The sequence below is a fragment of the Branchiostoma lanceolatum genome, chromosome 15 (assembly GCF_035083965.1).
Source record: "Branchiostoma lanceolatum isolate klBraLanc5 chromosome 15, klBraLanc5.hap2, whole genome shotgun sequence".
NCBI lineage: Eukaryota > Metazoa > Chordata > Leptocardii > Amphioxiformes > Branchiostomatidae > Branchiostoma > Branchiostoma lanceolatum.
In genome coordinates this window covers 867,794-893,797 of record NC_089736.1, presented here as the reverse complement: position 1 = coordinate 893,797, position 26,004 = coordinate 867,794, and the positions used below count along the sequence as shown (strand labels likewise).

The following is a 26,004-nucleotide window of genomic DNA, read 5'->3' as shown; positions in this document are numbered from 1 at the left end:
TTGTCTGATCAGACTTTGTCCTCTTGGCAGCGACCTATGTAAGCTTATTCTCGTTGGCAATGCGTGCGCCTCCCAAATACACTATTCTAGCTGCTTATATTAGCCTCAGCTAAGAACATGCGTAGGTTTGAGCTTCGCCTATGCGCAATTTAGAATTATACCACTAGTACAACGCACCCGAACAGTGCTGCTCTCTCAAGTTTCACATGACATTTCTCTCCCCCACTTTAAGATAAACAGCGCAACAGCTCTTCTCTGCGAAACTTGCTGCTGAAGGTTTCTTCCTTTAAATGTACAATTGATAACATCAGCTATCATCCTCAACAGCGTATGTTGACTTCGAGCCTGGCCTAGAGGACCAGTATGCGGTAGAAGCCGACCCCAAGGCCAAGTTTACCTGCACGATGACCAAAGCCCACGCGGACGCGACCTGGTACCGGGAAGACGCCGAGCTGGAGGCGTCTGACAAATACGAGATGCTGGTGGACGGTCAAGTTCACCACTTGATCATCCACGACATCCTTCTGACCGATCAGACCGCCTACTCGTGCGCCTCTAAGCACAACAAAACAACCGCCAACCTGTTCGTTGAAGGTAACGATAGGTGGAACGCTTCCCTGCGTGCAATGTGCATTAGGTATAGGCTGCGCGTCATCTGCTTCCCACTATTATTAACAATGTGGCTTCCCTCTGAAATAGTCAAATGCTGTTACTGCTTTCTTGAAAAAATGTAGAATACTGTAAACACTTCGTCATCAATGAAGATGCTATTCAACCGAAATGTCACTCAATTTGTTCTTTCGCAGCTTTTGAAATTTGAATACCGCAAAATCCGTCGACAGAATGTCTTGACTTTCTTGGCTTGCTCGTTAGTTTTGAGCTGGCTGCAGGTCATCTTTAACGACTATATATAACTTAAGAATTTAATGAGATGGAAAATTTCACAAGCTCTTGTAAGGAAGATCCACATTTTCCAAACCTTCCTTTCCAGCTCTAATCGACTTCCCCAGTGCGCTAAAAGACCAGTACGCAGTAGAAGGCGACGCGAAGTCCGTGTTCACGTGCCAGATGACGGCGGCAAACAGCGAGGCCACCTGGTACCGGGAGGACGACGTCCTGGAGGCGTCAGACAAATACGAGATTAGCGTAGATGGATATGTTTACATGCTGGTGATCAAAGATGTCAAGCGAGAGGATCAAACTTACTATTCCTGCGCCTCCAAACACCGCAAAACCACTGCGAACCTTTACGTGGAAGGTATATGGAATACGCGTTTTGCCCACTAGAAATGCGCTTCTAATGACCAATTTGCTTTATGAAACGTCTCTACTGCTACCGATACAACTATCTAATCTTGTTTCTATTCAAGGAAACTGCATGATTTCTGTACCGTTGGCGCTCCTCTCATGAAAACATGCTAAACTTTCTTTGACTTCAGCTCACAGTATAGCCATAATCTTGATATTGAGCACATATGATTTGAAATCTTTCACTTTATTCCATCCGATAGGCTGCATGCTTAACTATTGGCAACCTTTGAGTAGGCAAAATGTGATAGCAGCGCTTTTTGGCGAGGCCTAAGGGGCGAGCCTAATGATATAGTATTGTTATACATATGGCGTACTCTAGAACGCTCTTTGATGGTGCTTTCCAGGCTATAAAGCTACTTTTGTCACAGCTTTTCTTTTATTTATTAAACAACAGAAGAATATACAGGACACAGAGGTGATGCACTCTAGCTATAGCTAATATTAAACATCACCTAAATGTCGCAGCTTGTCCCCTGCTCACTGTTCCAACTCCCTTTCAGTTCCCGCCAAATTTGTGCTGGGGATGGAGGACCAGTACGCGATCGAAGGCGACGAGCAAGTCGTCTTCAACTGCGCCATGTCCGTACCAGACCGCCAGGTCACGTGGTACCGCGAAGACGAGGCTCTGTCCGCTGATTTCAAATATGACCTCGTGTCAGAGGGCACGATGCACAGGCTCATCATCCGGGACGTTAGGCGCCAGGATCAGACCAGATACGCATGCGCGTCTAAAGACGACAGGACAGAGGCGAACCTAACAGTCGAAGGTAGAAAAATGGTTGAGAAAAGCGCTTTGGCTATACTGCTTAGAAGGCGCCAGTGGAAGTTAGCATAGCAGAAATAGCGCTTTGGCTTCATTGCTAAGGGCGACAATAGAGGGTAACAAATGGTTGAGAAACAGCGTAAATAGAAAAGCACATAAGAAATAGCACTTTGGCTTCATTGCTTAGGGCGACAAGGGAAGACATCATGGCAGAAAAAACAGCGCTTTGGCTTTACTGCTTAGAAGGCGTCAATAGAAGATAGCATAGCAGATAAGAAACAGCGCTTTGGCTTCATTGCTTAGGCCGACAGTAGAAGGTAGGAAATAGGTGAGATATATTTTTGCTTAGAGCGACTTTTTGCTTCGCACTGCGCGTGTTTGTGATACATTGCAATCTGCGACTTGTAACTTTTTATCATAGGTTGCGCTGCACACAGGTGTTTATTAAGCAAACGCACAGCGCTTTTCTGTAGTGTAAGGCATTTAGCTCTAGTTATAACGCTTGGCATAAGCAAAGAGAAGTCAGCCGCACCTACAAGTTTTAGAGAGTTTATGCGTTTAGGAGTAAGCCGCTGCTTTGAGATAAAGACAGGAATAGGCTTAGTTTTACCAGTACCGTTTATACAGACCATAGATCTCCACTTTAGGCCTTATACTTCAGCGATTGCCTCAGACTTGCAGTCTAAGCTTCGCTATTAAGATCTGCTTTCAGGGTAAGTTGCGTAGGCCGTATCACTTGGTTCATTATACATGTTAAAACGGTAACGTTCCATGCTGCTGTCATACTTGCAGTCCTGCACAAGTTTACCCAGGGCATGGACGACCAGCGCGCGGTGGAGGGGGATGTGGAGGCGGCCTTCACCTGCCTCCTGTCCGAGGAGGACGCCAAGGTGCAGTGGTACTGCGAGGGGCAGCAGCTCGAGACGTGCGATAAGTTTGAGATGGTCGTGGACGGGAAGCTCCAGGAGCTCATCATTAAAGACATCGTGCTTGAGGATGAGACGGAGTACACCTGTACGTCTAAGGACGACTCCACCACAGCCATGTTGTATGTCGAAGGTATGGGAAACGGAAGGGCTAGGCTTCAGGCAAATCTCCTTAAGCTTCATAGAAGATACTTCTTAAGAGCCAATAAGAAAAATTCTACCGGTATATATATATATATATGTATATACAGAGGTCAGAGGTCACGCTCCAAGATGGTCGCCTTTTTGTCAGCTCTCTCAATTTCTGCTATATCGTGTAATCATTGCAACTAAGGTACTGTTAGATCACCAAAGCATTGGGCAACATATCTACTTACTATAGAAGCATCATTATCCTTCTACCGGTACTGTTACATTAACGTTCAACGTATCTGTGACATATCATAACGAGAAATGGTTCTTTAGGATGTATCTATACAGATCCTTTAGCGATACACGTGTTTTGTATATAAGGTATATCTTTCTTCTTTGGCCCAAATTCTACAGAAAGCAACTGCCTTTATTCAAAAGATATGCTAATTGTTAATCTTATATTTTCATGTTCCTTCAGCGCTACCGCCAGAAATCAAGCGAGGTCTTGAGGACGTAGAAATCTATGAAAAAGAAACCGCGTCCTTTGAAATAGAACTTACGAAGCCGGTAGAGGAATTCTCCTGGTCCAAAAAGGGAGAAACACTTGAGGCTAGTGAAAAAGTTGCCATCGAACAATTGAACAACCTCACGTACCGACTCATCCTGCGCGATGCGGTCCTGGAGGATGAGGGTTCAATCAAATTCGAATCGGGTGACCTGAAATCTACTGCTATGCTCACTGTGAAAGGTAAACACGAATACATTATTCTGCTAGCGGCGCAAAGATAACAGATGGCTGCTTGCTTTTTGCTGTCAGCAAAAAAAAAGATGTCCAGTTCAAAAAAGATGCGACCACGTAACTGCTTCAGTGCCACTGCGCGTTATATGCGTAGGCAAGCTCTTATCTTTCTAGCAGATAGAATGCTTCGTATTCTGCTTTATAGTTAAGAGAACTCACTGATAGCTTTAGTTTTGCAATAACAGCTACAGTTTGGCTTTAAGCATGTAGCTGTATTCTTGCAAATACTAGAAGCTGTAAACGATTAGTGAAAGAGAAGTAAATGCGATTATAAATGTATTCAATGCTTTGCTTATGGCGCTATGGAGTTACTCTGCTTCTGCTTAGTGTATAGTTCTTTCTGCGTCATAATGCACAGGGCGACGCGACGCAATTTTCAAATCCTCTTTGCGGAAAGAATCCACTTGAGCTTTGCTCTGCATGTAACAATGGAAGTCAGGTGCTGACTAACCTGCCTGGTCGTCAGCTCTTCCTTCTGAGATCGAGAAGAATCTCGAAGACGTCGAGATCTACGAGAAGGAGACGGCGACGTTCGAGCTTGAGCTGACGAAACCCGTAGAGGAGTACCGGTGGTACAAGAAGGGGACTGCCCTGGAGATGAGCCAGAACGTGCTGATGGTGGAGGAGGGGTCTCTGTACAGACTCACGCTGCAGGACTGTCAGGTGGACGACCAGGGAGCGGTCAAGTTCGAGTCCGGACATGTCAGACCGTCCGCTAGTCTCATTGTCAAAGGTGATGCGTTCACTTTCATTCTTGCGCTTTATCTCAAACTCTTTTATGGCACTAAAAAGTCGAGGACAAAATTCCCTCCGTCCCTTTTCTTAAATTGTACTTTTTATGGCAGCACATCACCGACTACATGCATCAATGGCCATCAATAGCCATCAATAGCCAATGTTTATCTTGCGGTCCCTAGCATGCACACAAAAAGGTATACATTTTCTCCACTGAAAAAAAGGAGAATCATTTGGTTTACTACAATATTTTGCTGATCTCACCTCTTACACAGTAATCATAACCTCTGACTTGTATTCGACACCACAGCTCTCATCAAGTCTGCTCATGGTCTAGAGGATCAGACAATCTTCGAAACTGAAACTGCGAATTTCGAAATCGAGCTCGCCAGACCTTTTGACGAGTTCACGTGGTATAAGAACGGGGAGGCTCTGACCCCGAGTGACACCGTTGTCATGGAGAGGGATGAGTGCACCTATCGTCTGACCTTGCACAAGTGTCATCTGAGCGACACGGGAGAAGTCAAATTCGGTTTCCTGGACCTCGAATCTGCTGCTAAGCTCACTGTGAAAGGTACCTCGTCACTTTTTGCCGAAGGCTTGGCTTTCTGCGATTTTTGCAATTGCAATGATTATCTAGATGCGAATCTATCCACTTATGCCGCTGCATACCTAGATTAAGGCGCCAGCTTTCACTACACTTGCGGAATAGCGTTTCTGCTTCTCTAAAGCTGTTAGAAGGCACAGGTGGAGATTGATACAGGTCGACACATGAAGACATCAGAAGATTTCAACACTATATACTTCATTCACGCAAACACTTGCTTCATTGCCTTAATATATTGTGCCATGCGACTTCGCTATTGGGATAAGGTAATATGTGTACAGCTCTGGAAATATCGATGTTGCTTAGAGATGCCAGTCTCTTCTTTCATAGCGCTTTGCATGACTCTACGTATCTGCGTTTATTCTCTACATACACGGCTTCGTTAACTTGCGTGTGCGACTTTTCTGCATTACTTCACACGTATCTTCCCCATTTGTAGCCTTCAGATGCAGCTAGGAGAATCATCAACTCCGGTCGTGAATCATTCTATCATCCTTTCTAGTCCTGCCTCTGCGTTCTTGTACTGATGTTCACCTGTAGTCATGCCTCTGCGTACTTGTACTGATGTTGTGGCCATTGTTCACGTAGCTCTGCTTAAGAAGGGTCTCCAGGACCGCGAGGTGTTTGAGACCGAGACCGCGGTGTTTGAGACGGAGCTCTGCCGACCCGTGGACCAGTTCCGCTGGTTCAGGAAGGGCGAGGAGCTCGTTGCGGGAGAAAACGTTGTTTTCGAGACTGACGAGGCCCGCTATAAGCTGACGCTGAAGAACTGCCAGATGAAGGATGCCGGGGAGATCAAGTTCGAGTTCATGGGCCTGGATACTGCCGCGAACCTCACCGTCAAAGGTAGAGCCGCCGTGCAGAGTTCAGCGCTCAAACTGCGTCTAGTTCTCAAGCTTTTCCTGCGAAGCAGCTTACGTTAAATTCTGTAATGTTTCAAGGCTTTTGGTTAACTTGTGTGCTTCATCCAAACGTTAAACATCAACGACTAAATTTGAAAGCACATATATTAAACTGTCTTTTCTGGCTAGTAGTTGGTGATTTATCGCATGATTACAAACTGAAAATGTTAGATTGCTATCTGAAGCTGCGTCTAGTCCTGAAGCTTTTCCAAATCATGGTCTACGAATCAGCTTGTAGACTTAAGATTGTCTAATTTTACCAGGCTTTTGGGTAGCTTAAATGCTTTTCAAGTCCAAACATGAAACATTCACGATCCAATTTGAAAGCACATATTCGAGTGTCAATTTAACGCATGTAAAACTCTTTCGTCGCATTTTCTTTCCTGGCTAGTAGATGGTAATTTATCGCCTGCTTACAAATTTGAAATTTTCGATTGCCTGCATGTCTAAACGACTCAACTGTTTGTACATCCTCGCTGCTTAACCAGATATGGTAAAGAAGGGTCTCGAAGACGTCGAGATCTTCGAGACGGAGAACGCGTCCTTCCAGATCATCCTGGCCAAGCCCATAGACTCGTACTCCTGGCACCAGAAGGGCACAAAGCTGGAGGAGAACGACAACATCATAATGCAGGTGGATGAGTTCATCTACAGACTCACGCTGAAGAACTGCTCCATGGAAGACGCCGGCAGCATAAAGTTCGAGTTCTTTGGCATCGAGTCCAACGGGTCTCTCATTGTGAAAGGTACCAATGTGGTGGAGTTTCGCAGCGCTTTAATTCATAGCTGGAAAGCTATTGGCGTGGCTCTTTGTTAAGTTGGCAGTGAAATTTGCAAATTCTTTATGGCGGCATAGAAACACTTTTGCTAATATTTCACTTTCACACTTTTCTTTAGACCTTCTCAAAAAGGGCCTTGACGACGTCGAGATCTTTGAGAAGGAGACGGCGAACTTCCAAGTAGTCCTAGCTAAGGCAGTGAAGGAATTCCGCTGGTTTAAACATGGCGAGATTCTTGAGCCGGGCGACGATTGCCTGATGCGAGCGGAAGGCGTGCTCTACAGCCTTACGCTTAAGCATTGCGTCATAGAAGACACCTCTGCGATCAAATTTGAGTTCCTGAACCATGAGACCTCGGGACAGCTGATTGTCAAAGGTATCGTGTACTGTGTCCTGCTGCGCTAGCTTCTGTACCAGTGTACCAGTACGCTTCCTCCGGACGAAACACATATGCTGCGATTCTGTGTGGTGTGTGCGCTTTGCTTCAAGACCCTCGGAAATAACTGAAAAAACTTTCAGAATCTGTTTAGTCAAAATCATGCTTAGCTGGATTCCTAGTAAACTGTGAATCAGAAAATTACGCAATAGTTTGAGCGAGAAAAAGAATTTGACTTTGCTGTCTTGCTATATGCTCTAAAAATGCAACGTCCACAGATAGACATGAATCTTGCACAAGCTTGCAGTTTTCGATCCACTTTATACGTTTGAAATTGCACAAATTACCGTAAAATGATACGATTGATCCATTGGCTTTTATGACTCAAAACGCTTACGAGTTAACCCTCACAGCGCCAGAGCCAGTTAGACACTGCGATAGATCACAGCTCTATGAGGGTTAAGCATATCTTACGCATTGCCGTGAGTGAGCATGAGTCAGTGATGTAGCAGGTACCTCACCCCCCCTCCTGTGCGCAGCCCTGCCGCCGCAGCTCAGGCGCGATCTGAAGGACCAGGAGATCTGGGAGGAGGAGGCTGCGCGGTTCGAGCTGGAGCTCACCAAGCCCGTGGACGTCTTCAGCTGGTTCCTGAAGGGCGAGGAGCTGACGCAGGGCGAGAACGTCATTTTCGAGGACGAAGAGAACGTGCACCGCCTGATTCTGCTCAACTGCAGCGTGGATCAGACCGGCGCCGTGCGCTTCAGCACAGGCGGACTGATCTCGTCTGCCACGCTCGTCGTCAAAGGTAGACACGCCTGGCAACCAACCAGCGGCTTGCTACGCTGCGAGTGCAATAGTTACAATGGAAGACGCTTTCATGTGCGTGTGCAAGGCTTCTCTGCTACCTGCGGTACTTAAGCTGATGATAATCTATTCTCTTCGTTCTCAGGTCTGCGATAGTTACTAGCGCGGCATTCAATGGCAACATAGGTTATGCGCTGTGCCTTTTGTACTTATTACGCCAATCTTTCATGTTAGGAACGCTTATTATCTTTGCGCTTATCAGACTATATTGTCCTGGAAGCATTTAAATGCGTTTCCACTTTGCTGAAGTGTAGATTGCGTGTAGGCTTAGAAAAAGAACAACAACAGAATTTCTAGAATCTATTACAGGTGAGGCAACGGTAAATGCATCCACCATTCTTGCGTAGCTTTGGTCAAACTGTCGCTTCGTTCTGCTGCGTTCGCTTTGTTTCGCTGCGGTTTCAATCATCGCAATGTGTTTCTTGTTTCAAGGTTCTAGTATTGTCCACCGGCACGACACCACATCTTACAAACAACACTTCTTATCCACCAATTCTTCATCCTATAATCTAGTCTCTGAGAGAAATAGCTAATTAGAGCTACCATCATACTAACAGATGTCTTTCTCATCTCAAGGACTCTAACACGTGCTTCTCGTCTTCTCTAACAATCTTTCATTCATTCCTTCCTTCATCCTAAGTACGATCACGTCATTAGCCTACTAACCCTCTTCATTTGCTCTGCACATGTAGCCCAACCCATAGATATAATCAGAGGACTAGCCGATGTAGAGATCTTCGAATCGGAGAACGCCCTTTTTGAAATCGAGCTCAGTCGTCCGGTAGATGACTTCACGTGGTTCCAAAAAACGGAAGCAGTGATACCGGGCGATCGGGCGGAGTTACAGACGGAGGGGCGGGTGTGTAGGCTGGAGATCCGCAGCTGTCTCCTGTCAGATCAGGGCAGGATTCGGTTTGAACGCGGATTGTTGAGATCACAGGCTATCCTTGTAGTGAAAGGTATCAGAGTTCACGTCTTAATTCTAACATCTTAAACCTTAGGGAGTTAGCATGTTCATTGTAACATCTTAATTCTTAAGGAGTTTGCATCCCGGATTCTAACGTTCGCATGATAGATTACATATCTTCACTCCCGGCGGTACTTTTAGTGAGCCAAACAATTATCTACATCACCAATTTATCATAAACATTTCATCGACCGCACTACGAGGGTTATCTCACTTAGTCTACCGACACTACTAACCACCTGTGCACTGTATGCTATCACGTTAGTGATACGGACCTACATTACCAACTAGTCTTTTCATTACAATGTCATTCCATACAAGTATAACTTTACCTCGCGAACAAAATGATTGCTAGCCTTCACTAGTACACGTACACATGACATACGCTGTTCCTTCTTGGCTTTGCCTCTGTCCCAGCATATCGTTATAGTAAGCGCTGTACATATCTATTGGTAAGAGTTAATCCCAAGGTTTCCCCTCCGCTTTGCGATAGCCCAGCAGCGGCTCACCCCAGTTCTCTTGCAGGGGCGTCAGGGTAACGCCGTGGTAAGGATATCTCGTTAGTCTGTACAGTGTTTCATCTCCTGTTTTCTCTCCCCACCGCTCCATCAGCCTTACCCATTGAGATAATCCGCGGTCTGACCGACCAGGAAGTGTTCGAGATGGAGAGCGCGTCCTTTGAGATCGAACTGAGCCGTCCCGTGGAGGACTTTAAGTGGTACAAGAAGGGCATCAAGCTTGAGGAGGACAATAACGTGACCTTCGAGGTGGTGGAGGAGCGCACCTATAAGGTGGAGCTGCGAGACTGCCACCTGGATGACATGGGGACGGTCCGGTTCGAGGCCGGCAGTGTCAAACCGTCCGCTACACTCATAGTGAAAGGTACACTGAACTGTGCCCTGGCTGCGCTCCGCTGCGATACAATGCCGCACGTTAGAGACTTATGTACAGATGCTATGTCTTTTATATAGGGTAAATTTATGCTTCTATCACGCTCATTGGTAAAGTTAGCTGGTCCAAGGCTTCAGACACACTTTAACCATTTGCTACCTTGAAAAGTACATCAGTATCTAGAGCATGATGCTTCTGCGATATGAGTTGTATATGGCTTAGAAAAATTTGAGAGAGTTTCTTTTGCTTCTTGACACTGCTAAATAGGAGTTAAGATATAAAAAAAGAGAGGAGGTTTCTTTAGAACTTAAAATACTTTTAAGACGTAGCCGCTGACTGACCATAGTGCTTTGTTGCTTTGAGCGCCTTTTTGGGTCTTCTTTTTGTCAGGTAGGTGTGCGTAGCTAAGATCGTTTGCATCTTGAGCGAACACTTTCTGCTGCTGCTTTTAAGTATGGATTTCCAATGTTAGTTCTGCTGAGATATCGCAAGTGTTGGCAATAGGTAGAACTTCTCGCCTTCATTTACACATTGTGTGTAGACTGACTTAGACTCGTCTAGTGGAAAGATATATGGCTACCTGCAGATCGCAAATCTAAGGCTGAATTGCGAGTTTTAAGCACTGTAGTAACTTCAATACAGAACACACCAATGCGTAACCGTACGTAGTAACGTAGAGCATGTACCTATACGTCATGACTCACCCCCTCCACCTGTCCCGTACAGCCTTACCCATAGAGATCATCAAGGGCCTGCAAGACCAAGAGGTGTTTGAGCAGGAAAGCGCGTCCTTCGAAATCGAGCTGGGCCGCGCCCTGCCAGGCGCCAAGTGGTTCAAGAAGGGCCTGGAACTGGAGAGTTCGGACACGGTCAAGATCGAACAGACCGACAGGACCTACAAACTTGACCTTCTAGACTGCCAGCTCAGCGACATGGGCACCATCAAGTTCGAGTGCGGCCCAGTCAGACCCACCGCCACGCTCATTGTCAAAGGTACAGACAGACAGGCAATCTTCGGCAACGCTGCGGACACTCGTGCATGGCAGGCTGTTGCGCCGCCTAGCGTCATGGGTCGATTACTGCAGATTCTGACATTCGTTGCATGTATAAGCTTTCCACAGAATCTATCACTACAGGCATGTAAACGATAGATGCTTAGAGAGTTTATCTCAATCAAAATCGAAGTATCAACGAGCAATGCTTTATGTGATTTCAATCACATAGAAAGACCGTAAATTTTGTCATTGGCTATGAAACGATTGGAAACTTCAGTAACTCGGCCCACTGCTTTAGCAAACCAAAAGAATCCAATGTCATCTTTAGACCTCCTTCCGCTTACGCGTTACTGTAGTCCTCTAAGCTCAACGCTTTTCTGCTGCTTCCTTACGACTTTTCCGCAAAGGATATCTCCAATGTGGGAAGACAGATTTATAAGCTTTCTTACTGCACTGCCACGAATACGCGTGTTTAGTTTCACGACTAAAATCTGATGGCGATATGCTGAAACAAAAATGAAGCTTTGCACCTTGCAAAATCTGAAGCTGTTCGTGATGTCTAGAACTTTGCACGGCGGTTGTAGATATCAAAATGCAAATATCTTTGTCAAAAGCTCGGGCATCATAATTAGACATGTTGGATTATTGCCCTTGATATGCAGTAGTAGGTTTAGGTGAATTTGGTTCGTTCTTCTTTCAATGTCCATATTTCCTTTCAGGTTAGTGTTGTCTGAATAATCTTTCGAACTTTAACACTTGCTATAAATGATGGGGGCAGAATAGTAGCCGCTAAATCACTTATGCTGTATGATTAGAAAAATATGTTCTTGCACCTAACCAAGAAAAGCTTTGACAGAAAGCGTGTCAAAGTTTCTATTTGCAGCGCTGTGCGTATAAAGCCAGACTCACTACCTGACGATCTAGGCTTCTTGTACAACCTAATGCTTCAGCTGGTGAATTAGGCTAACCTTAGTTAGGATCTTATAAGCTTTTATCCACTATAAAGCTGAGACTGTAGTTTAACTGGATCGATGCTCTAAAAGAGCCGCTATCATCTTCAAGCCAGTTGATATGCTAGAGTAGTACTAGTCCAGATACAAAGAGCTAATGCCTTCACATCTTAACCACGCGCCGCTTTGACATGAGGATCTGTTCGTATATTATTCTCTGTGTTGCAGCTGCGTACGGAGTTACCATATAACCCAGTAGTTTAGGTCCGTATCAGAAGACGTAATTTCTAACCCTCCTTCCCTCTCCCCTCCTTGCGACCCCCCTCCCCCTCTAGCGCAACCTATCGAAGTGATCCGTGGCCTACAGGACCAGGAGGTCTTCGAAAGCGAAAGCGCGACGTTCTTTATCGAGCTCAGCCGGGTGATAGAAGAGTTCCGTTGGTACAAGAAGGGGCTCTTGCTAGATCCGGGCGAAGACGTCATCGTCCATCGAGACGATCGAACGTATAATCTGGAGCTGCGCAATTGCCAGATTTCAGACATGGGCACGGTTCGGTTCGAAGCCGGGCCAGTCAAGCCAGCCGCAACGCTGATTGTGAAAGGTACCAGGCAAAACCGCTTTAGGATTAAGGTGCCGCCGGTGAAAACGCTTTCAGTGTACAAGTGTCGGTGACACCGCTTCAGTGTAAAGGCGCCGGTGAAAACGCTTTCAGTGTAAAAAGTGCCAGGAAAACCTTTATCCGTCGGACAGAGGTGTGGACAGGAATGGCGAGTGTGCATGTTTACACACGATTCGTGTTCACACGTCTTCCCGTCGGTTGGAGGTTTTCCAGAAGCCCTGTTGTTGCCCGGTACCCAGAACGGCATTTTGCAAGTGAAAAGTGTCGTTCTCTGTACTCTGCTCTGCGCTCAGAAGTCCATGTGTCGCGTGCGAGCGATTCTGCAAATACAGCTTGCTTTAGTCTGAAAATGTCAGTCCTATTGTCAGGACGCGAAGATAGACCGATCTCGTAGCTAGAGCCCGAGCCATCTTGGTCAGAACGTATAAATACGCAACAAAATGAAGAAATGCAAAAAAATTGACCAAAATGCAGAAAATTTTCGTACTGGAACTCTAATGAACATCAGGGATCGGTCTATTGCGCAAGAAAGGGCAGACTTGTTGCCATGGCAATGCTGCGAAGCGTACTTTGCGCGTTGAAGCTTCCTGTTGTCTATATAGACCAGCGATGTTTCCGACATGTTCTCCAAGCAGATGTTAGAGTGCACAATGTAACATTCTCTGACCTGCCGGTTCTTCGAACAATCTATCGGGGTTAGAGGCAGCCTGAAAAGCCCGTGGGTCGGAAACTTCAAACATCGAAACTCGTTTGTTGAGTCTCAATTGCGGCTTAAAATCAGACACGTCGGAAACATGGCTGCGAAGGAGCGGCTTTGTGTAGATAAGGAGCGAGTAAGCAGCATGCGCCGGGCGAGGGACCTTAGCGTTGCTATGACGACAGACTAGTCCATGTCCTCACATGCCCTCCTCTCTCCGTTCCCACCCTCAGCCCTGCCCATAGACGTAGTGCGCAATCTCCACGACGTGGAAATTTACGAGGCGGAAACCGCAAACTTCGAGATCGAGCTGAGCCGGCCGCTGCCGGTGTTCAAATGGTTCAAAAAGGGTCAGGAGCTCCAGGCCACCGATGACATCAGCATAGAGCAGGACGGGCGGACCTACAAACTCGAGCTGCGCAACTGTGTCCTCGGGGACATGGGGACCATCACGTTCGAGGCGGGACCGCTCAAGCCTACGGCCATGCTTATTGTTAAAGGTACTCTTTAGCAGCGTACGTTAGCGCGGGCGTAATGCGATTGTCTTATCTTTCTTTAACTAAGTGCGCTTTCTTCTTACAATTTCTTGCATGACATAAACTATCTTATATGTACGTAGATAAGATCTCTAAAATGTAAGGCTAACTTTTAAAGTTCTCTTTAGCGCTTCTGACATTCGTTGCTGCCAACAGGTATAGAAAGCTTGCGTATCTTTCAACTTTCATATATATGCATCTATTCCTTCAGTGCTGCTGATACATTTCAGCCTACTGGTTATAAACAGCAGTTACTATTTGCGTGCTATCTTTCTGATAGAGTTCGTAGAGCATTTGAGTGAAAGCTTAAGACCTTGATACTACTTAAGACTTAAGACATCTTCCCACGTTCTAGCCCTGCCCGTGGACATAATAAAGGGTCTTGAAGACGTTGAGGTGTTTGAAATGGAGACGGCGAGTTTCCAGATCGAGCTGAACCGACAGATCAAGACTTACCGCTGGTTCAAGAAGGGAGAGCTCCTTGAGCTGGGCGACTCCGTGGAGTACAGTCTGGAAGAGAACACGTACTCCCTCAACCTGCGGAACTGTAAGATATCCGACATGGGCACGGTCAGGTTTGAGGCCGGCCCCGTCAAGCCTACAGCGACCCTCATCGTCAAAGGTACACGATGGAAACTAGCACTGCAGGCTGGAGACGCTCAAACGCGCTGCTTTAGTATAGGCTTCAACAGCTTTCTATAGTCTAGAGTACAACACAACTCTAACCATTCTTGAAGAGGCATGTATCCTATGATACACAGTCACTGCGTATCATAAGTCGAAATGATAATGATAATATGCAGTCTGTCTTTAAAGTAGTTACGTAACGCAGTCGCGACATGCACATAGAATGCCAATGCTATCGTAGCGCTTAGTATTTTTCACATTATCGCTATTGCTTTCAGCTCGCTTCACAATTTTGCGCGTTCAATTCTACAGTGTTCCTACCTGAATGTTTCACACTAATCCTCATTCACAAGTAGCTGCCCATTGAGACGATATCTTCAACAAATTTCGGCATTTTGCAGTACTCCTTTTCCTTTTATTCACTGAAAAATCTGAACCATCTCGATCTTAGAAGTCACAAAACATGAAACATCTCTCCAATGGTCAGCTGCTGTTCATTATTTCCACTGCCATTTCCATACTCGCTCCTACTTTCATTCCTTCCACCACATGTCTCACCTCCCCTGCCCCCTCCCCCTAGCTCTCCCCTACACCATCCTGGCGCCCCTTCATGACGTGGAGATATTTGAGGAGGAGACAGCCGTGTTTGAGATCACGCTGGACCACCCCGTCCCTGACTTAACCTGGTTCTTTAGAAGCAAAGCCACACGAGAGAGCGATAGAGTGAAGCTAGAGCAAAACCTGTGCACGTACCGCCTCATTCTAAGCTCGTGTAAAGTGGACGAAACGGGGACAGTTACGTTCCAAGGGGGCCCCGTCAAGTCTTCAGGCACGCTTATCGTGAAAGGTACCACGACTGTCACGTGTCGTACACCTGTCGTGACGTCATCAAAACGTGTCGTCCACCTGTCGTGACGTCATCGAAACGTGTCGTATACCTGTCCTGACGTCATCATCTTGGAATGTCGTGTCCTGGAATGTTGAGCCCAACTAGTCGTGTTATTTCGCCAAAAAAAAAGTTCCGCATGTTTTCGAGAAAGAAATGTTTCGTAAATGTACTTCTATCACCAAATCCTTCCCGTTGCCAAAACAACTGGCAGAATTTTTGAATTCAGTCATTTTGGAACAATACAGTCGACTTTGCAAACAGTCGCATGTAAAAACGTTTGTTCGTCATTTCTAGATAGCTTTAGCGAAGGTCTGTCCACTGTCAGAGGTGTCCAGTCTCTTTTCCCGTCCCACAGTCCCCACCTTTCATCCATTTCTGGCTAACTGTGTTGTGGACGTTAGTCAGCACTTCATGCTACAGTAAACATGATTTGACGTCTACAACACAGTTCGCACATTTCATCTCCAGTTTTAACACATCTTCCTTCATCTATTTTCTGATCTCATCCTGTCCCAGCCTTCCTGTAACGTCCTCCTTTCTCCGTTCGTTTCTTCCCTCCATCCCACAGCGCTCCCTATCGTCGTGCGGCGCGAACTACAGGACGTTACTCTGTACGAGCACGAGACCGCGGAGTTCGAGATCGAGCTCGGCCGGCCCATCGAGGAGTACAAATGGTTCCTCAAGAACAAACTGCTGGAGGCCAGCGACAGGGTCGTGCTGGAGACGGAGGGAGCTAAGTACAAAGTGACGATCAAGGGCTGCCTGCTGAAGGACATGGGAACGGTCCGGTTTGAGGCCGGCCCGCTCAAGCCCACCGCCACACTGATCGTCAGAGGTACCGGCTAGAGTCAAGACCTGCGCTATTTGCTGGGCGCTGCAGTAGACAGTCTGCTTTCGTATTGCGCTTTATATCAGTGTTCATCTCAATGCTCCTCAATGCGCTTTATAGTCAGTGCTTTTTCCTTGCGCTTATTACCGGCTTTGCTTCAGTTAGATAAAAATGTTTGCTACTTTCAGGAGAAGCTTTCATTTTTATGCAGCCGTTCTATGCGTTGTTTCTAAGATGTTCTGATGCCGGGTGTTACATCACAAAATGATGCATCTTTGGATTCTGAATGGCAAGAAGTGCCACAAACATTAGGTCAGCTTCAGGAACTCACCTCAGAACATCTACTTGACAACGCTAAGAGCCATCGTTCGATTAAGAGAACATTAAATGCTTTACTGCTTTTTCCTATTCTCAGCTTTGCCCCCAGTTCTGCGCTAACTGTATCGTATTGCATAGATAAGAGAAATATCTGCCAAAAAATAGACTAGCAAACGCCGCTACACTGCAGTTCGCTTTAGAGTAAGATTGCTGCCACCGCATTGCGATCATCATCATGTGAATGTCCATGACGCACTTTCTGTGAAGTGACGTCATTTCCGGTAACTAACCCACTGTCCGTCATGTCTAACCCCTCACGTTGTTCCTCCCTTCCTCCCATCATTCTCAGCTCTTCCGGTAGAAATTGTGCGCGAGCTCGACGACCAGGAAGTGTTTGAGACGGAGACGGCCGGGTTCGACATTGAGCTGAACCGGTCCGTGGCCGAGTTCCGCTGGTACAAGAAGGGAGAAATCCTGGAGGCAAACGACGACGTCAAGATGGAACAGGAGGGACCGACTTACAAGCTCTTCCTGCGCAACTGCCTGCTTAAGGACATTGGCAACGTTAAGTTTGAGACAGGAAACCTTAAATCCTCCGCCATTCTTATGGTCAAAGGTACAACACCTGTTCTGAAGCTCGTGTTGATGCGTTTTCCGTCAGTCTTACCAAGCGTAGTCCTCATTGGTTATCTCCTTTGTAACACTGGGATAATTAACCAATCAGGATCTTGCATGAGACTGACGCTTCAGATCTCCGTTATTTCCGTCATTCATCCTTTCTCTAGCCATTACCCTCACAATCTTTCACCCTCCCCCTTTCATCAACATTACACTTTCCTCTCAACAGCGCTCCCTGCCGAGATCAGGCGCAACCTGCAGGACGTAGAAATCTTTGAAGGCGAAACCGCGACGTTTGAAATCGAGATGGCGCGACCGATCGAGGGCTTCAAATGGTTCCGAAAGGGACTGGAGCTCCAGCCTGAGGACGACATCATATTTGAGCAGGAGGGTCTCCTGGTTTACAGAGTTACTCTGAAAAACTGTCTGCAGGGTCACACGGGCAACGTCAAGTTCGTAACCGGCCAGCTGCAGTCCACGGCCTCGCTCATTGTCAAAGGTAGACGTCTGGACAATACTCGCTGCTTAGTTCCATTGCTTTCGTTAAGCGCAGGCAAGATGCGGCTTTCGTACAGCGATTAAAGTTCAGATTCATTAGACTGCTTTTGCACTTTGCTTACAAGAATTGCTACAGCACAATGGCGTAGGATTTAGTGAGTAAACAAATGCTAAATCAGATGCTCAGACTTTTGCTAATAGAATATGCCTAGTTTGCTTAGAGATGCCTAAGATGCTTCATATTGCGCTATTCTTTGAAGAAAATCATACATATATAGAGCCAACTTTACTGCTGCGAGTTTGACTGAAACATGTTTTTAAGTGCTATCACATCTGCAGCGGCATTTTCATCTTACGCCTTCTCTTTCAGCATAGCGGGTTTATTATCTGTCGCACCATTTTGCACTGCTGCACATTTTTACGCAGGCAGGGGAAAACGCATGCCCCAGTAAACAGACATCCAAGCATTCATGTATTTACCTCTGCATATCACATTGCCAGCCATCCCCGTCGACGTCATACGTGACCTGGAAGACCAGGAAGTCTGGGAAAAGGAGACGGCGTCGTTCGAAGTCGAACTGTCGCAGCCGGTCTCCGACTTCCACTGGATCCAGAAGAAGCAGGACCTGCACCCGAGCGCGCGCGTCGAGTTCCAGACGGACGAGAACACGCAGCGCCTCATCATCCACGACTGCAGGACGGAGGACATCGGACCCGTCAAGTTCAACACCGAGACGCTGCAGCTGTCTGCCATTCTCATGGTCAAAGGTATCATGTGACGAGCACGTGATTGAGACGATGACGCAATGGGGGCGCAACACGCATGAGCGAAATTGTGGGAATTTTCACTCGACCCAACTTAAACCTTCTTTCATCTGTTATTCTGTAATCTGATAAGGAAAAGTCAACCTTCACAATGTTATCTTATTAAGAAAACTAAAATACACATCACTACGTTGGTCGAGACATAATTCCCACAAGTAAAGAAGGCAAAGTTATCTAAGACCAAGTCGTCTTAGTGCGTCATTCTCTCCAAGCGCGACATTTCTCCCTTTCTTGTTCATCATTTCTTGTTCACAATTTCTTTCATGTCCTGTTGTGTAATGTTCTCCATTCATGTAACCTGTGATATTCTAGTACTCATCCTCTCATATCAGGCCCTCCTATTGAGTATGTCAAGTAACGGCCTTGGTGGACCAACTTCTCATCAGCCAATCAGAAACCCCTCTCCTGCTGTTAGAGGGGCAGTTACTAGCCAATCACGTTGCATCTTTATCGTAAGCGTCGACGTGGTTGGCTGGTAACGGCTGACCAGCGCTAACTCAGCAAGAATGGCAGATTACAGGTCTGTACGCCAGGGCCGTTGCTTGAACTACTATACAGGCGGAGGGCCTGGCTTAGGAGGATGGTGGTACTGCTCATCTTCCCCATCCCTCCTCCTCACCTGTCCCCCCATCGTCTCCTCTCCTCTCCAGAACTCCCGCTTAAGATCGTAAAGGGTCTCGAGGACCAAGAGATCTGGGAGAAACAGATGGCCACCTACGAGGTGGAGCTAAACAAACCGGATATGAACGTGTTCTGGTTCCGGGAGAACGTGCGCATCGTGCCCAATGACGAGATCGAGGTCAGGTCAAAGGGCAACGTCTACACCCTTGTGCTGCACAAGCGGAAGTTGACTGACGCGGGAGAAATCAGGTTCTCAGTGGGAGAGCTCGCCTCCACCGCGCAGCTCATCGTCAAAGGTAGACAAAGGCTCCGCTCCTGAGGCGTCGCCAAAAACAGACCTCCGTGCTTGCTGGAGGAAAACTGCCGCTCACTGATCACGCTAACAACATGCGCTTCACAAGTTTTTAAGATGTAGTTATTGTATGATACTTAAGTTCTATTGACCAGCGCTCATCCAACTTGCGATCACGCTAACCATATGCGCTCTACAAACGAGTTTCTTTAAGATGTAGCCGTTGTATGATAATGTAGTTTTATTGACAACCGCTCATTCTTGAACTTGCAATCTTGCGATCACGCTAACCATATGCGCTCTACAAACTTTTCTTAGACGTAGTTTGAGCTTCGTAGTTTTCTTGTCAATGCTGACAATCGTTAGAAATGAAGATTTTTTGACCAGCGCTAATCCTTGAACTTGAACTCTTGCGCTCACGCTAACTATCTGCGCTTTGTAAAGCTCTCTCTTAGACGTAGTCTCTTTCACCATAGACTTTTGCTGATCCAGACAACTGTATGCAGTGGTATACATTATGTCTGATGATTTCTTTACCAGGGATCTTCTTTGACTTGCGCTGTAGCGCTCTTGCTAACAACCTGCGCTCTATTACTTTGTAGATGTTAATCGTCAATTTGCGACACTTCTTCTGCATTGTTACATCTCAATTTGCGATATTTTTTCTGCAGCCCTAGAATTGTTACATATTAACTTGCGACATTCATTATGTAGCCCTATAACTGTTACGTATTAACTTGCGACATTCATCATGTAGCCTTATGATTGTCACATCTCAATTTGCGCCTGTAGAGCTGCCCGTCGAGTTTGGGAGCGAGCTGCAGGACCAGGAGGTCTGGGAGGACGAGACCGCGCGCTTCGAGATCGAACTCTCGCGACAAATCACGGAGTTCCACTGGTACAAGAAGGGCGAGGAGCTGCAGACCGGTGCCTCAGTGGACTTCTTGCAGGACGGCAACGTCTACAAGCTGGTTCTCATGGACTGTAAGATCGAGGACATGGGAACCATCAAGTTCGAAACGGAGGACAGAAAGTCCTCGGCGACGCTGGTGGTGAAAGGTACACACGAGTGCCTCAGCAAGGCGCTGACTATGGGGCTGCTACCTGCATTCGCTCTTCAATAGCGTAGCTGTTAAATTTGTCGCTTCCAAGCTATGAGATTGAATCCGCTGCTACTGCTTTGATAGAAGAAGGCGTCTAGAATAGACTACATCCTTGTAGTGGTAGACCATGGATAACTGCGTAGTCACTGCAGGCAACTGAAGAATCATTTTCCAGTTAACGTTAAGCGCACTTTTCAAATTACTGCCGCACGCTATTGGAAAAACTTTGCACATCATTAGAGACGCTCAGTCATTGCAGCAGCTCACTTCTGGCTTGCGCTGTCAGAAGAAGCCTTTTAATTGCGTCCATTATAAAGACTACAGTCCACCTCACTCCTTCCACAGCGGATCCTTTAGTGGCTGGTGCAACGCAGCTAAATGGGTACCAGTGAAAGGAGTAAGATGGAGTTGAAAATTCAATCCACAACTTTTGATAACGATGTCTATGTTGAGTCTGCTCACGAAAAATTTTAGACACAATATGACGTCTTTAAAATGGACACAAAGTCCCCACCGCGTAGTGGGGCTGCTTGCAGCTTATACCATTGCCAGTGCATCGCTGAGCTCCGTTCCCGGGCACACGACCCTCATTACAGGTTTGCGTTAGCGAAACCTGTGTTGTTACCATTTCATCATGCCTTTCCACCCCCCGCAGAGCTCCCCGTGGAGATCACGCGCCAGCTCGAGGACGTGGAGGTGTACGAGCGAGATTCCGCCACCTTCGAGGTGGAGCTCAACAAGAAGGAGATGCAGGTTCAGTGGTTTAAGAAGGGCGTGCTTCTTGAAGACAGCGGAAGGAGGACGCCAGGCCGCGTTACGCCGCACGAGTCCGTGGACATCATGTGCGACGACTACAAGTACAAGTGCACGCTGCACAACTGCCAACTGGAGGACATGGGGGAAATCAAGTTCCTGGTCAACTCGCACAAGGCCAAGGCGCACCTGCGCGTCAAAGGTACCGTGTTCTGTCGTTCACAGACACGCTGCGTTCCGCTGATGCACTTTTACGCCTGAATTTGCACAAGGTTGCAAAATCGTTCATTCACGCTAGAATGATACTTTCTGCGTTGCGCTCTTTGTTGTTTGTCGTTGTTTACTGTGTTAACTTAATCTCCAAGCAGATCTACACGGTGCCAAAATTCAGACTGAAGCTTATCTGGCTGACTGGAGCTTCTCTGGCAAACATATACGATTTTGGCATCGTGTAGATCTGCTTGGAGATTAGTGTTTACTGTTACTTCATGCGTTTCCCTTTCTGTCTGCGCGCTCTCAGAGCTGCCCATCGGCTTCTTACTGGGGCTGAAGGACCAGCGCGCGGTCGAGCGCGACGACATGGCCAAGTTCACCTGCACCATGTCCAAGAAGGGCCAGGTGGCCAAGTGGTTCTTCGAAAGCGAACCTTGCGAGGAGAACGGGAAGTACCAGTTCGAGGTGGACGGCACGGCCTACAGCCTCATCATCCGGGACATCAAACTTACGGACGCCGGGAAGTACACATGCGCATCTAAGGACAGCGAAACCACCGCCAATCTGGTCGTGGACCGTACGTACAGTCTTGACCCTTGACATGACCCCTGGCGCTGTAATCTAATGACCTCTGACATGACCCCACGTGCAGCAGATCTAACGACCCTTGACACGAGCTCTGACACCTTTATGCTACATCAGACCAGAAAACTAACTAAAGACGGCCAAAGTAGTGATCAGCTGACGGTAGCGCACTTTGACTTGACGGAAACGCTTCCAATGCGAGCGACTGATTTTGCCTTTCTTAACACCCATACTGCGGGCGGTGCATTGCTAATATGACTTCTGCCGTATTTCTTTTAAGGCACATGTATAGGGCTCTTGCTTCAGGCAAACTCAGCTAAAACCCTTCTTTGAGTTTGCTTATTTTACTCTACACGCTCTCTCTAGTCTATAACAGTCTACTCTAGACAGCTTTCTTTCTTCCTAGTACACTACATACTACCTTCTCCGCTTGGCAACTGCGACTACTTTTCTGTATATAAACGTTACTGTAGCGGACACCTGTAACACTTCAACGTTAAACTGAGACGCTTTTAGACTATGCAAGCGACAGAAGCACACAGCATAACACAATGCCCATGTGTAGTAACAGCGACTTCCCTACTATTTTACAGGGGACTGTACATTGCTCTAACAACCTCTTTTGTAGTCTACATTTCCTATTTGCAATCCCTGCTCTTCTATGCGTACTCGAATTTTATCCTTTCATGATGGTGATCTCTAGGGTTCTGTAACAAAATACGAATATCAAATCGCATAAGCACTGCTACGTACATGTAGGATATAACTTCACTCCTGGTGTTGCACTTCTACTGCGCAAAGTTATAACTTTAATAGGTAGGCAGAATACTTACAATTCAACTATTATCAGCATTACTTGCGTTTTAAGTAGAGTACGCCTTTAGGGTCTCATGACTTTCCCACCCTTCAGCGCTGCCGCTTAAGATCGAGAAGGACCTCGAAGACGTTGAGGTCTGGGAGAAGGAGACTGCCGTCTTCCAGACGGAGCTGAACCACCCGGACCGGCCGATCGTCTGGTTCAAAAAGGGCCAGCAGCTCGAGCCATCCGACACGGTGCAGATGACGTCAGAGGGCATGAAGTATTTCCTGACCATCCGCGACGCGCAGCTCACTGACATGGGGACGATCAAGTTTCAGGTCGAGGGCCTGAAATCTGCTGCGACCCTGCTTGTCAAAGGTAGACCCACGCAAGGTTGCCGTGACAACGGCTGCCATGCCGACCGCTGCAAAGCAGAAGCGATACTACAATGCACTTTGCATTGCTATACGCTCAGGCTGCCAAATATCGTTAAGTTGCACTACGCCGTAACGTATGCGCTCTTAGTGTATCTAGTAGCTCTTATGTCTATCTCAACTCTACAATTGATAAGGCAAGTTTGTAAGAAAACTGCAGTTTGCAAATGATGTTTAAAAGCACGAACTAGAGAGACGTAGCCATTAACGATCTATTAGAAGTCACTAAACTTTACTACTGAAGAAGTACATTACGCATGCGCGTCTTAGAGTAGTTCAAATGGAACCTCATGCATGCGTGCGTTAAAAGCTTTCCAGAAGGACGAACACTGCTGTGTCGTCTCGCTGTTGCGCCGGCGGCGGATTTGCAAAGTACATGCCACTGCTGGTCCGTTTGTGGCCAATTCGTTGCGAACGTTGATACTCTAAATAGCAGCATCACATACTAACCATCCGGTACATATCCTAGTCATGTCACTCCACGTAATCTCCAAGCAGATGTTGGAGGGCAAAGTCGTAACCTTTTTTTTTAGCTCTTGGCCGTTTCAAACGGTCATCTTACAGTCAAACCTGGTCAGACAATCACCTGGCGCAGTCCTCCAGTCACGAGCCACATTTAAACAGCCCCGTCCATTTTTACATAGTTAACATCTCCCTGTCCTCAGCAACCAATATTCCTCAGTCCATTGAGTGGTTGTTGAAGCCAGGTTTGACTGTATCAAAAGCAGGGGCTACTAGACGTTACGGGTTTGTCTTACGACATCTGCTTGTAGATTATACCTCCACGTGGTACCTAACCCATGTGCGTGTTCACCAGAACTCCCCTACACCTTCACCCTCGAGCTGGAGGACCAGCGAGCCATGGAGCGGGACCCCCTCTCCACGTTCACGTGCGAGATGTCCAAGCCCGACATCGAGGCGACGTGGTACCGCGGCGAGGAGAAGATCAAGGCGGGGGAGAAGTACGAGATGGAGCGAGAGGGCTGCGTGCACAGGCTGCTCATCCGCGGTATCCGCCTGGATGACGCCAGCTCGTACACGTGCGCTAATAAGGACAATAAAACGACGGCAGCGCTCGTTGTGGACGGTGTGTATCACTAGCAAAGCTCTTCGTTAGGTCCTTTATGCCTTTGCAATTCCCAGCTTTCTGCCGGCGTTGTCTCCCTGCGTCGCACGTTTTCCTCAGATGGCGTTTGCTGCCATCAATGACTTCCCTTTATGCCTCCCGATGTTCCCTCCTCTTCCCTTCCTTCCCCCTACCCTTCGACCACAGCGTTTTACTGGTATCCTGGCGTATCCCTCTCCTTTGCCAATGTCTTCCCAAGGCGATTGGTGTCTCAAGACAATTGTCTTCGCCTGTCCTGCCTCCTTCCCAAGCATGACCCCATCTGTAGCTATTTATCCCCACCTCCCTGTGTCCTACCTCAGCCTCAGATGACCCCCAGTACCCTCCTCTTCTTTCTCCCTTTCCTATGGCTCCCTTGACTCCCTGCAAGTTTGCGTCAGCTTTGTTCCATCTCGGCAAGAGTTCCTTCCGCTGCAACGCCGCTCTCCCTCCCTTGGCAGTCTTTTCTAGCGATCACTTTTGTCATCATTTGTGTATTCATTCTCTCACTTTCAATTGTCATTTCATTTGAATTCATTCACTTTGTCATCATTTCTGTATTCCTTTTTTTCACTTTCATTTGTCATTTCAATTGAATTAATGCTTTTCTTACACAACCGTTTCATTCAACCGACGTTTCGATGACCGTCTGTTAACTTCCACTGTCAGTATTGCCCTGAGGAAGGTGACAGAGGGTCACCGAAACGTCGGTTGAATAAAACGGTTGTGTGCAAAGAGACTTTTTATTCAGTGACTTAATTGAATTCATCTTTTATACCTGTGATAACACATTGTGTCTGTTTCTACATATCTCTTCTTCATATCCATTCTTCATGTCGGTTTACACTGCCGAGCGAGCAGCAGAAGGGTAAGGCGTCACGTTAACATGCCTCTCACCCCGGCCTTTCCTCCGCTCTTGCAGCGCTCCCTCTGGAGATCGTGCGCGATCTCGAGGACGTGGAGGTCTGGGAGAAGGAAACCGCGACGTTCGCCATAGAGATGAACCACGAGGGCCGAGAGGTCGAGTGGTACAAGAAGGGCGGCAAGTGCGAGAAGAGCGATACCGTCGATATGAAGTCCGAGGGCTACAAGTATTACCTGGTGATCCAGGATTGCCAACTGTCAGACATGGGGACGGTCAAGTTCCAGTCTGATCGCCAGAAGTCGTCCGCGACTCTGCTCGTGAAAGGTACCCCGTGCAACATGTCCGCTGGATCTGCCCTGTCTACTCATCGCCTCTTCTAGCTGCTTATGATGGACAATAGAATCAGTGAAACATTTGGTTTAACACGCAGTTTGAAAGTCTGGATTGAACAAATCATCATTTTTTGTCTGGATGAAAAATCAGACACAACAAAGACAAACAAAAAAGACATGAACCTCATTAGATTCTCTCGTTCATGTTGATTGTCAAACAGACACTACGTGATTCTCAATCTGCATACAACCAAATGTTTCTGCCGACCGTTTGCTGCCGACCTGCACTGCTTACAATATAGGCGTTAGACAACTCAATTTAGAGTCTTGCGCTAGTCTATCGCTCCTAGATGCTACAAATCTTGCTGCAACCCTAGTTTACGAGTGTTCAGCTAATAGTTGCTAATAGATATGCAAGGCTAGTTTCATCACTCCCAAGTAGCTACA

General features: G+C 47.0%; 2 protein-coding genes across 2 annotated transcripts in view; both read left to right on the top strand.

Annotated features, from left to right (window-relative positions):
* The window catches only part of LOC136420989 (titin-like), a 158,647-nt gene that overhangs the window by 90,323 nt on the left and 42,320 nt on the right, over positions 1–26,004 (top strand). The window lies entirely within an intron of this gene.
* Positions 118–25,605, top strand: LOC136420539 (obscurin-like). Its single transcript, XM_066407486.1, has 28 exons — positions 118–121; positions 328–594; positions 992–1,258; positions 1,812–2,078; positions 2,867–3,133; positions 3,611–3,880; positions 4,398–4,664; positions 4,977–5,240; positions 5,862–6,119; positions 6,664–6,921; positions 7,073–7,330; positions 7,870–8,136; positions 9,775–10,044; positions 10,780–11,046; positions 12,334–12,600; positions 13,549–13,815; positions 14,207–14,473; positions 15,936–16,202; positions 16,864–17,130; positions 17,362–17,631; positions 18,132–18,398; positions 19,106–19,372; positions 20,161–20,427; positions 21,127–21,426; positions 21,745–22,014; positions 22,933–23,199; positions 24,073–24,342; positions 25,283–25,605. The coding sequence occupies exons 1-28, from the start codon at positions 118–120 to the stop codon at positions 25,603–25,605; spliced, it is 7,287 nt and encodes a 2,428-aa protein (XP_066263583.1).

Bases quoted from the DNA above. Each gene is read 5' to 3' on its own strand.
- LOC136420539 (XM_066407486.1), top strand. The intron at 2,079-2,866 runs GTAGAAAAATGG...TCATACTTGCAG, and splicing joins GGCGAACCTAACAGTCGAAG to TCCTGCACAAGTTTACCCAG. The intron at 6,922-7,072 runs GTACCAATGTGG...ACTTTTCTTTAG, and splicing joins CGGGTCTCTCATTGTGAAAG to ACCTTCTCAAAAAGGGCCTT.